Source organism: Perna viridis, chromosome 13 (assembly GCF_037379345.1).
Source record: "Perna viridis isolate PV_CMFRI_1.1 ecotype Kerala chromosome 13, ASM3737934v1, whole genome shotgun sequence".
Classification (NCBI taxonomy): Eukaryota; Metazoa; Mollusca; class Bivalvia; order Mytilida; family Mytilidae; genus Perna; species Perna viridis.
Window position 1 is genome coordinate 33,384,511 of NC_142457.1, and position 12,759 is coordinate 33,397,269.

A 12,759-nucleotide genomic window follows, 5' to 3' on the forward strand; every position below is an offset into this window, starting at 1 on the left:
CGTTAAATGCTCGTTCCCCCCATTAACTTAAGCAGAAAAAAATTTAAAAAGAAATTTCTACTTACATGCAACAATAACCCTACTTTTTTTTTTTTTTTTTGGGGGGGGAGGGGAGTATTTTGGTTTTGCTATGACAGCCTTATACATACAAATGTATATTTTAACCGAGTATATGTTTGTATAAGACTTTTAAAATTTTAAATTTTACAATCATCATCAGGTTTTACCTGGTACATTTTCTTGTGAGCAAATTCCTAGCGATACAAATGGGAAACCCTGGCACTGAGAATTTACGGTGTGTAACCCACCCCCTTTTTGCATCTTCGAAATTAGTTAACCATAAATATTGCAGTTGAAACATAACAAAAATAGTACACTACATGTACTAACACACTCGGTTGTTCTACGTGTATATGCATTGTATATACAGTACCTCGTGAACAACATTGCATGGTCGTTTGGAGGTACAACCGCTGTCCCAGTCCATGTCCTGAAAACCGACAAAGTCTGCTGAGCATCTAATTTACACCTGGATCCGGATTGTGTACACGTCTTGATATTCTCTATAAATGAAGCCGAAGCCGCATCCTACGGAGAAAGCTAGTGGTATGAGTACAATTTCTTTGGCATTAATTATGACATAACCAAAATGAATCTTTTTTAGTAGCAGTCTGTATGAAAACCAGTGCTCATTAAACGTTTAGCTTACTTGTTTTAGTTTATCAATGTGTTTTTTATATGGTGCTTTAACATCGCATGTGCTTACCTTTGTCAGTATTTTAAATGATATATGTATTGCATGCGTCTAATTATGTATCTGTAAATTTGTATGTCTGCATGACTTTTGTGTACTTTTATGTGTTGTTTTGTTATGCCAGTCGGTATAAAAGCTCTACAGAGCTCATGTTTTTTGTAATGTGCATCCGACTGTAAATCAAAATTTCTGTTCTGTTTCTGTTCAAAATCAGACAGTAGGAGATTGATGCATGTAAAAAACTTATCGGATTCACTTTATTTTTTTTAAGGGTACCTATAAAATGCGAAACGAAATCGAAACGACACGAATTAAAACGAAACAAAACGTCACAGTTCGAAACGAAAGAAATCCTTCGAAACAAAACGAAATCATTCCAAACGAAACGAAACACATTGAAACAAAAATCTATATATTGTGAAACAAAACTGTAAAATGGGAAACGGAACGGAATGGAGAAAATAAATGTACGTGAATTGTAAATATATATATACATAAATATAATTGAGATAAATCTTTAGATGAATACAGCGAAAAATATTCAAGAAGGATTAACCAAGATTAACGTATGTATATGTATGTATGTAAGTATGTACTTCTCTTTTTTATGTCAATAGCAGGGTGAATGTCTTCTTGTTCAACGGGTCATAGCTTTCCTTCCCTCGTTTGTCTACCCCGGACTTGACTTTTTATGAGCAACTCGGCGGGGGTTTCTAGAAAAGCAGAGGACGCTTACCCTGCCGGTGCACCTGGTCCATGCTCCCAGTTTTTAGTGGAGTCCGAGTTGCTCATTTACTTTTGTTACTTTGTATGTATGGTTTTGGTTTCTTTGTGTTCTTTGTTGTGCGTGTCTGTTTTCCATGTCTGGTCTTTGTCCCTGGATTACATTCTTTTGATTACCGATATAACCTTGGTTCTCTTGATTACTCTTTCTTCTTCTTCTTCTTCTTCTTCTTCTCATTAATAATCAAATGACGTCATTGGAGAGAACTTTGGAGTTTTTCAGTATAATAAATCACTTAATAACTGGATGTGAGGTAATAACAGTTTTATTGTCCCCGCTGTACTGACTATTGTCCTCGGCGTTGCCTCAGACAATATAGTTAGTACCTCGAGAACAATAAAACTGATATTACCTTCAAACCTAGTCAATAAGTGTATAATGTTTTGTACAAGTGTATGCATGAATGTATATGAATGTATATGTGTATGAATGATTAACATTTGGGGTACATTCCTCGTACCTACTACCCTAGTTCCGGTACTGTTTACGTACACTTTACACGTGCATATACTTACCTCTAGAATGTAGAGCCCAGCATTAAGGATTGAAATACTATATGTGGCCCCGGGTAAATTCTGGTACCGCAAATTTACCTATCAAATTGTTAAAAATACATATGTAAATATGGCTCTTCTTTGATGTCTGATGGGACCCTTTTCTTTGTGTAACCTGTACATGTAAGGTAGATTATAAATTGGGGACCATATTATTGGCGTAACATATATATTATACATATACTGTACGATATAATTATTATAAACTGAGAACCATTTTGTTGGTGTTACATGTATATTGCACATATACTGTACAATATATAATAAACTGAAGACTAGATAGTGAACATGGTGAATCTGAATGACTTTACTCCTACATGTACTGTTGAGTAATGACACAATGACTTTACTCCTACATGCACATTTACTGCTGAGTAATGACACAATGACTTTACTCCTACATGTACATGTACTGTTGAATAATGACACAATGACTTTACTCCTACATGTACTGTTGAGTAATCATACAATGACTTTACTCCTACATGTACTGTTGAATGCCACAATGACTTTACTCCTACATGTACATGTACTGTTGAGTAATGACACAATGACTACTCCTACATGTACATGTACTGTTGAATAATGACACAATGATTCTTTCAAATACACACATAAACTAATTCACTGCAATATTTAGTCGTTTTTGTCAATGTAGTTCAACCTTGAAAAAGTGAATTGAAATTCTGTCAAAAGTTAAACTTCCATACAACATCTTGACAAAACCATTTCACCCAGAATCGGTGTCGTAATTTCATATTAACATACATTCAAAATTTCATTAAAACCTCGTTAACAGTTCACTCACCCCTTTAATCATAAAGGCATAAAACTGTTTAATCGCTTCAATGGCCTCTAAATAAACATTATTTTTCTCCTTCATCCAACTGAAACATGACATGATATTAAATTATCAAAGGCAATTTACAAGGTTCTCTTTACAATAGACTTTTTGACATTTGCAAACAGTAACATAATTTACAATGTCAATATGTGCATTCACATAGACAGTGTGGAAACGGGAAACGTATAAACTAGATGACATAAACATGAACCTCCAAGGGGGTGATTAAAACAAATCCCTCCAAAAAAAGTAGGGTCAATGCTAACAATAATAACGGGGGAAAAGTGGGTCACAGGTTGTTACAAGTAATAATTTGGGCAAGCTTACACAAATTGCCTATATCATTTTATAAAAGATGCACCGATGGCGACCAAACCAAATTAAAGTTAAGTATAAGTAATGAAAACAGCCGAAAGTACAATATTAACTATGGACGACTAGACACTTCACACACACACACACACACACACACACACACACACACACACACACACGGTTTTTACGCTTGACTGTCACCTAAATATATTTCATGTGATATACCAGTTGATTGAAACGTCTGTAGTTATTTTTACATGCAAGTATACCCCCACCCCCACAAAAAAAGCAAAACAAAAACACGTTAGGGTCTGATGCAAAAAAATAAAAACGGGGGTCCCAGTCTGTTACATGTAATAATTTGCGCACGTTTACAAAATTACCCAGATACCCAGGTAAGTGAGCAACAGTGCACTTCCATGTACATGTAAAACCCAACATACATGTACATATAAGTTTCCATATAAGTTTCGATAGTCAAAGAAAAAATGAAAACCTCACCAAATATCTATTGCCTACAATGTTTTTGTTAATACAATCAACCATGATGTCCCAACAGTCTATAAGTCCGGTACTACACGATGTACTACAGGTACAGTCGAACCTCGTTAAGTCGAAGTCGAAGGGACCATGCGAAGTCCTATCGAGGGGACTGATTGATTACCTCGAGTTATCCGAGGTTTCGATTCATCCGAGTTCGAGTCATCCGAGGTAAAACTGTATTGAAGTAAGGGGAGTTTTGCTGGGACTTCGAAATTAGTTCGAGTTATCCGAGATTTCGACTAATCCGAGTTCGACACATCGAGGTTCGACTGTATATGTAAGTAAACACATTTTATAATGTGATCTCAGACGTTTTTTTTATTATTATTTTTTGGTTTGTTTTATTTTTGCTCAGGAATTCCCCTTCAAAACAAGAACTACCTTACATCAATAAACTTACAATTGAAAGGCGCTGTAGTCTACCACCATCAGAAGTTCTACTTTGTAAATGCCCGTTGCTCTTTTATGTCGTGATTCTTTCTGAGTGTTTGTTGTCTTTCTCTGTCCATTGTCACACTGCCTAACTAAAATGTAAAAAATGAAGCTTATATTTGGTCATTAAATGGAGTTGATAAGGCCTTATTGAACTTGTTTACTCCCACCATTGTATGCGCCTGTCCACATTCAGGAGATGTTGATCATTAATATACTAATGTTTTAGTATGAAGTTGAAGAATTTTCATCGTTCAGTGGATCTTATTACTTTGTTGTCGGGCCTTTCAAAGCTTACTTAAAGGTGTGCTTACACTTACTGAAAACCTTTTGGTGATCACTGAAAGCATATACTAATTTTTATTTAGGTTATACAGTGGCGCATTTGGTACGTTTCATCATATCTGTTCTTACTATTACTTATTATTGAAACAATACAATCCATGAAACTACAATGTGCCATGCCCATTTTAAAAATCTTAACTTAGGCCGTCCAGTTATCACGGATAAGTTTGAAAAGAACCTTCAGGAATATTAAATAAAAGGACATTCAAACGCATGCTAAATGTACCCCTCTCGACGCCCGATTTGCATACTCCCCGAGAAATATGAAATGCCTGTCTGCAGTGGAAATTCAAAGACAGAAATAAAACGTTGCTACTGTTGGAGATTTTAGTTTCAAGATTTTCTGTACTTATCTATTTCTTAGATTGATTTTCTCCCCTTCCTACCTTCTCTCCAAAATTTAAATGAATACCGTTGTTGACAGTATTTTCATTTACAAGTATAAACAACACTAATGTGAAATGCTATGCATTATATACATGTATGCAAGTTATTTCGTATTTAAAAAAAATACGTCGAATACATGAATTATAAAGAAAAAATTATGGAAAAAATACATTTTTTTGCATAAAACTACAAACCCCTAAAAATGTTCTTGCCTCGGTCTCTAATTCTATTTACACGCCCATCAACACCTTCTCCATTTTACACTTTCCACGTGTAAAAAATATTTAGCTTTTTAATTAGAATTATTTTTCTTTGTATTTTTCTTTAAAACATTACTTTTATGGTTGTCATATTGTACAGAGAGAGGAACATCCGGCACACTGACCACGTGTCTACCGTGTGCGGTAGTTTCTAAAATATGGAGACGTCCATCCTCGTGGAAGGTCCCAAACTGAAAATAATGTACATTAACATATCATAAGCAAAGACACCAATTATTTGTATGAAATGGTTCAAATTCTTAACCAAAACAAACACAACTACGTACACTGTCATTCAATTTACTCAGCAGACTAACCGGGCAGACCGGGTAATATTTTCGTTCCGCTTCTCTAAAATATAACCCCTGGTCACCAGTAACGTCATCTGCCTTTGATTGCCAGGGTGAATCAGGCGTTATTTTGATTTATTTATCATAGACGAAATCCAAACGGTTAAATATTTCTTTCAAATTACATAAATTATCTTTCAATACAAATGCACAATAATTAAGTTAATTTATATTCTTTCATCTTGAATTTTATTTTATTTCATACGCGGCAATTTATCACATATTGAGTATATCCATCGGTGGTGACCTGAGTCTATATGTTTAGAGATCGTAGGATCGCTTTAATATGATATTGACCAGAGAACCAGATTACTCATGTACATTTATACAAATGTATATCAATCCGCCGTGGTATAAATTTGAAATAGTGGATACATGTACATGTAAATATTCTATGCTATTTTACCATTACACTGTACATGTCTTCATATTGCCAATTTTAGTGGAATCCGGGTTCTTCATTTATTGTTTCTATGCACGTGTTATATGTTCTTTGTGTATATGTGTGGTTTGTCTTCTTCTTGTTCCTAAATTGTGTTATTTTCTATTTATGTAAGATCTCCGTTCCCTTGATTTCCTCTGTAATTAAACTTAATGAAGATGTACACACTTTAAAAATTGCACATACACATCACTTCCCTGTCATCGAGAAAACCAAGTGGTTCCTGATCTTTTTTGTTAGTATTATATCCAGAAAAAATACGGTGTCATTCTGCAAATGTAACAATATCTAGCTTGGTTTAACAAATTCAAATAGTACCTTCAAATCAAGGTCGTGTGTGGGTTTGTAATGCCTTCTAACTGTATACTTACCAGTTTGTGATCAGTCGTTAGTGACAACGATTCATTATATGCAATTATTTTCTCTACATGAAATAAGCAGTCATGGTTCACACACCGATAGTAATGGGTTTGAAGCTGAAATGTTTGAATATTGAATTGTTAGGTTGTTATAATCATTCTTGCACAATGGTTAAAGGAAACTATTTCATATTTTGTATAAAAAATGCGTAGAAAGTAGGTGACAAAAACAAGCATTACATTGCACATTTTTGTCAACATTTTTAATACATGTACAGTGTAAAACGTCATTAAGGACAGCTATGCTTGCAGTCGTGTACACTTTTTAACCTCCCATTTCTTGAAAACCGCTGGAACCACCCTTATTGTGATACAAATACAATGCATAATATACGGCGTTGACTAGATTTCTAGACAAATTAATTGTGTACATTGTATTATATTCATTGTACACATGTTCATATCTTGTACACACGGCACGGTCATTTTTAACAAGGACAACACAAAGCGTATGTCAACTAATCATGGACAGTCTGACCTATAAAATGTAGCCGCTTTAAAGCACTGATTTTCAAGCTTTTACAAAGAAATGTTTGTTTACCAGTCTTTTTGTTTATCTGTTTTTGTTTGCTTGTTTGTATTTTTTTTTTTTATTTTTATTTATTTATTTATTTTTATTTATTTATGTAATTGATATGTAAGTTTGTACGTTAATATACCCTATTGAAACTCGAATTCGTATGAAGTTTTCCATTCAGATAAACAGGGAAGTATTTGTCTTCTGGTTTAAACATTTCTAATGAAAAGAACTTCCGGAATCTTTTGCCTTCGGCAGTGACGTGTAATTTGTCCGGAATATCAGCATTGCGTTTAGTCCTATGTGAAGTTACGGTCTGTGTGGAAGGATCTGTCACACGGAGACTGACATCAACTAAAAAAAATTCTTACATTTTATAAGTACATAATGTACATGCATGTCATGCACTCAAAATACCTTAAAATATCATTTCAAATTTAATAATTTATATTGAATCAAAATCCAATCGGAACGACCGAACAAGAGTGACGGAACGACCGAACAAGGATGACGGAACGACCGAACAAGGGTGACGATGGAATATTGAATGCAGCAACTTCTACTCGTGTACATGCAAATTGTAACTTGGAGGAGTATATACATGTATGTACAGGGAAACCCGTCTATTCCAAACCCTAACAAATCTGATAAGTTGTTCCACAATATCCATTTAAGCATAAATAAAATAGGTAAACCGCAAACATATTCAAACCTAACTAGTCTTAAGGAGGTAGACATAAAGTAAGGGACACTAGTCTTAAAAATCATTGGAACGTTTGCATTCAGGATCTTCAAATCAATCTCATGTAAGCATCAAAGCAACTTGGATTGATTTCATCATGTTTCAAGTGAAAGCTTGAAAGGCTTCCACATAGTGAAATTGAATATGATACAAACATGTCACTGATTTCAAGAGTTATGACCCTTACCCTAGTTCTACTTCCTTAGACTGCAAGAGAAATTTGGATAAGATGGGTTTCACTGTAGTTAACACAGGGCGAATATCTAACTAACCATTCCACAGCACTTGTGTTTTTGTCAGAGAAAAATAGCTAAAATGCTGCAGAAAATCGAAAAATAACGGAAAAAACTCCTTCCTTGTTGCAGGTACATGTGACCATTAAACCTTCGAAAGTAATTTATTTTGTTGGTTATTAAATAAGGGGTTTTCCCCTCGTATTTGACGTTCAAAATGTATTGATGCAACATATACATGTATAACTATATTGATCCACGTACTTCATGTGAGGTGCTTACTGAAACGACCTTCCTGGATACAGGTACATGTATGTGAATCATACTTATTTAATCTTAATCTTTAATTAATTGTGCCAGGGTTGGATCCAAAAATGTATTAATTGCGGAGATACAATTACAAAACTTTATTCTTCAATAAAGAGTAAAATAGGGTTCAAGGCTACAATTTCTTCTTTTGTCCTAAATTCGACGCAAAAATCAACAAATCAAATATCTTTTCAAATTACAACGAAAGATTCATTTACTAAGGAAGAATTTCATAAAAATATAAACAAAATTAATTGCATTCGATATATGAATAACGTTCTAGGTTCGATAAAAAACGATGATTAGAAAAGAAACAAAAAAAGCACTATCTGCTTCACAAATCTACAAAACTCTTCGTAAGGGAACTAATGAATAAACGAGCGATTCGGACTTCACTGAAACTGGGAGAAAGGACCAGTTGCACCGGTAAGGTAAGCATCCTTAGCTTTTTTATAAACACGCCGAATTACACATGTCTGCATGGTCCGGGATTACCTGTTTTCTACATGTTCTATATGCTAACCGGTAACTTGTAAACCAATGTGATATACATGTTACTGGATAAACACACAGACTCTTGTCGTTATAATGTGGGAATAGGTTACATATAAATATATGTATGCATGCACATGTTAATGTAGATGTTGATTGTTTACTTTACGCCTAATTAAAAAATGGTACTCTTTATTTGTAACTTTATTTGTATTTGTATTTGTATTTGTATTTGTATTTGTACTATTGACAATTCTCCTTTGTTCAATAACATAAATAATCATGTACAGATTTATCCTACCTTTACTGACCGTTTGCTGGGATGAATGTAGATAATGTGAACACACAATAGATACACCACAAAGGATAACAAGAAACTTGTACCATCCTTTCATTTTCATTTTGTTTGAATGACATAATTATTGAACTCCATGCTTCGTCACTCCGACATTTTTAAATATCGAACAAGCCAGTCTACCGTAGAAAATTAGTACATTTCTACCACAAAGATAGGATTCATAATAGCGAGCCTATTGAAAATTTATTTAAATCTCTCTGTTCCGGGATCCTGACTAGAAAACTTTGTCACGTCTTTTTATATTTTTTTCTCGTTTTTTTTTTTTTTTATTTATATATATATTTTTAATTTTCGAGTGTATTTGCTTATGAACTCGTCTCGTTACAAATCATCTAAAGGCACAGATTCGTTATTCAGTACATGTAAGGTATATCATTGTATCCTATATTTCGTCATATTTAGCGTTACGACTTTTAAAAAAGAGGATTATGCGTCGTTATTGTTTCTATGCACGTGTTATATGTTCTTTGTGTGTCTGTGTGTTTTGTCTTTTTGTTCCTAAATACCTTATTGTAGTTAAGTTATGTGAACATTTACAACTTTGAGCTCATATTGCAGATCATTTCGAGAACATTTTGTCTATTTAATAATTTGTTATTTATTGCAGAATATTTAGATATACATGATAATATTCTAGGGTGTCTTATTATCTCTTAATCATTGAAAATGTGCTAAAATGCAACCAAGTTTAGGGCATTTGTTTTCAGTAATTAATCAGTCATCTTTTGTCCGAAAAAAGTTCCCTTTTTACACTTTTTTTGAAATTCTATCAAGTGATCTTCACATGTTACACGTACATGTTTCTTTTAAAATAACCAAAATGCACGGTTACACTTATACAACCTATCAAAGTGTATTGGGTCGATTGATGGTTTTACATCTTCTCTTATTAATGCAAAATACAATGTAGCAGAAAACTTCACCGTTTTTCACATTTATGTTTACGATATTCAAAAGCTACATATATACTATAGCCGTATACCCTCTGGGGTCATTAAACTCGAAAACTAAGGAATCTTTGAATACCTGTCCACAGTGCTATCTTTATATACCCGGTTTTTACGAGTTAACATATTTAAACAACGAAACCGCAAAATGAATTTGTTATGATATATATATGCACATGTATATATGTTTCAGTCAATGATTCAGTCAATATTATTTGGGTCGTAGGCGTGCCTTATTCTATACCTCTCGTTATTTCATCGAAAAACTGGATTAACAGAATAGTAAGACGCACTGTGTGTGTGGTCGGGCATTACAATGCTAGAAAATCTCTCTGTTAAACAGACGTCGATCGCTGGCAATAAGTGCGGCTGTAGAATTTCGTCGAGGTACCGGACAGCATTCAAGTTTCCAGGAATGTGAACCAACTGTGTTCTGGCGTAAGGTTTCAGGCACGAAATGTGTTACACAATCGAACCCTCGCTTGGCAGTGTTAGCGTCTCAGAGTAGCTCCAAAGTACGGTCTTCTGGCGCGCAACCCGTGCGCGGTGTGTTAAGGAGAAATGAAATAAATTGTCATATTTTCATCAACGAAAACAAGCTACTTTTAAACTCATCTTAATACGTGAAATTTCGTCGATGTTCATATTTTAAGTATACAAGGGCATAAAATGAAACTTCCCAAACACAAAAAGATCAACAAAATGTCAAAATATGCAATAGAAATGAGTCACGTGATCGGTTAATCAAGCCTTGGTCGGACAACATAAATGTCAAAAGTGCAGTGGGAAGATGACAAATTTGTAGATCCAAATTTTAATGGTATGTCAATGAATATGCATATTTTTCAAAAAGTGCTGCGGGAAGTCTGAAATATCTACATGGAAGTTAAAAAATGGCTCGTAACTGGCATGAGATGAGATATTTTGGCGTTTCCTTATATTTTAACGAATATTAAAACAAAACGCTACCGATAGATAACTTCCCGTAGAGTTTTCTGGTAAAATGAAATATGCTCTTTGAAATGAAGTATAAATCAGGTAATTAAAATCGAAGTAGCTCATGCCACTGCACTTTTACATTTTCTAAACCAGATACTTTTTCCGCATAGTGGCGACATAGAAACAAACGCACTGGCGACCTCAGATACGTTGACATGTGACGAATTCGTATGAACAACCGATTTAATTGCGATAGCAGACTACGCTTTAAGTTCCTTATTTTTTGAAAAATAAAAAAAATTGTCATTGATTATTGTAGTTATTTATAATATAGCTTGCAGAAAAGTTACTAATTGTGTTAAAGATGACTCCTTTTTCTGCTGAACAAAACATGGTTACCTCCTTTTTTGTATGGTATCGTAGAATATATTCCATATCAAACAATTTCGTGGCAATATTTCCTTACATTAGAAATTTGTTAGGACTTGTCAATCTCCGAAATCTATATAGATGAATATACAGAAAGTTTTTTTTTAATAACTTAGTATGTAGTGGCTCAGTATTTGGTGTAAATGTGATATGTTTACGACATTGCATGAGTGTACATGTACAATTTGAACTCTCTGAAGTATTTGTTTTATAAGGAATATGAGGTATCATCATAGATACTTAAAGTTGATGAAATAAGAAGAGACAACATTGTGTTTTTTTTCTTCATACATAGATAAAACTGTTCAATGATAGCCCCCCACCACACACACACATACACAAATACACTTCACCATGGTAACGAATGAAGTATCATCATTCAAGGAATACTTGTATATAACAGTTACTTTAAGGGTGTACATAATTAGCTTTATTTAGCTTTATTTATGTCTGTACATCACTACATGACTTGTAAATTTGTTTAAATATGCTAGGGATAAGTGTTGCTACATGTACATGTATATTCATCCAATAATTCAATGATTTTCTCTTATATAATATGGCTATGAACATACTTAATGGTCTGTTTTATAGTTCATAGTTAACACATACATGTATGATTAACAGGAAGGGTCATGCTTCTTCAAATTTTCTGTGTTTTTTAACATACCCGCATGGTTACGCAGGCAATTTCGTATGGTATGTGCCGAGATTCTGGGTATACCAGAAATGTTATTGGTTGTTGCAGCGACAGTCCCATTCCTCAGGTGGAACAATTGGATATAGCGATCCTGGGCTACAGTTGTGACACGTGGGTGACCTGAACGGTGTCTGTCTTGTGTAGTACCCTGCTGTATCGTTCATATAGACGAGATATCGTAATGCAGTGAACTTTGTAACATCTGGCAACAGCATTCTGGGATTCCCGGCCAGGAGTCGTCCAATTAAGGGTACACGCCTTGAGACGTTCACGTTTCCCATTTTAGCGTTCGTGCATCGTTTATCGCGCGTTTACACATCGTTTTGCGTTCATTTAAACGCACAATAAACGCACGATAGAAGCGTTCGTTTATTTTTGTACCTTGATTATTTCCTTGATTTAACTGTTATTTTTATATTTCTTGCTATAATAAATGTTTAATTTCATTAATTTTATTTTCTATTTTTTTCTGTCTTTATTTTATGTCAATATTATAATTTTTCGTTCTTCGTCTATCGAGCGTTTCAACGCACGATATTAGCCTTCGCCTATCGTGCGCTTAAACGCACACTAAGAGCGTTCGTTTATAGTGCAGGCGGTGTTGCCATAGATGTCACAGCGGTACTAGTTCGAGTCCCGCGGAGGGAACGACCAAAAATTTGCT

At 34.3% G+C, this 12,759-nt stretch overlaps 1 protein-coding gene across 2 annotated transcripts; it reads right to left on the minus strand.

Annotated features, from left to right (window-relative positions):
• Nucleotides 1-104: 104 nt before the first annotated feature.
• On the minus strand, nucleotides 105-9,249 carry LOC148600545 (uncharacterized). 2 transcript variants are annotated; one of them, XM_088558520.1, is made up of 8 exons: nucleotides 9,034-9,249; nucleotides 7,089-7,300; nucleotides 6,382-6,486; nucleotides 5,295-5,409; nucleotides 4,195-4,318; nucleotides 2,901-2,979; nucleotides 2,054-2,131; nucleotides 105-588 (listed from the first exon to the last, which is right to left on the minus strand). In XM_088558520.1, the coding sequence occupies exons 1-8, from the start codon at nucleotides 9,137-9,139 to the stop codon at nucleotides 334-336; spliced, it is 1,074 nt and encodes a 357-aa protein (XP_088414646.1). In that variant the 5' UTR covers nucleotides 9,140-9,249; the 3' UTR covers nucleotides 105-333. The 2 variants fall into 2 exon arrangements, with proteins under 2 accessions (XP_088414646.1, XP_088414647.1); XM_088558521.1 differs by having other exon boundaries at nucleotides 110-588; nucleotides 9,024-9,200.
• Between the last annotated feature and the right edge of the window lie 3,510 nt (nucleotides 9,250-12,759).

Coding starts and splice junctions, on each gene's coding strand:
- LOC148600545 (XM_088558520.1), bottom strand. CDS start 9,139: ATGTCATTCAAACAAAATGAAAATGAAAGGATGGTACAAGTTTCTTGT. Junction 6,487..7,088: donor CGAATTCGAGTTTCAATAGG/GTATATTAACGT, acceptor CAAACATTTCAG/CTTCAAACCCATTACTATCG. Junction 5,410..6,381: donor TAACGACTGATCACAAACTG/GTAAGTATACAG, acceptor CATTATTTTCAG/TTTGGGACCTTCCACGAGGA.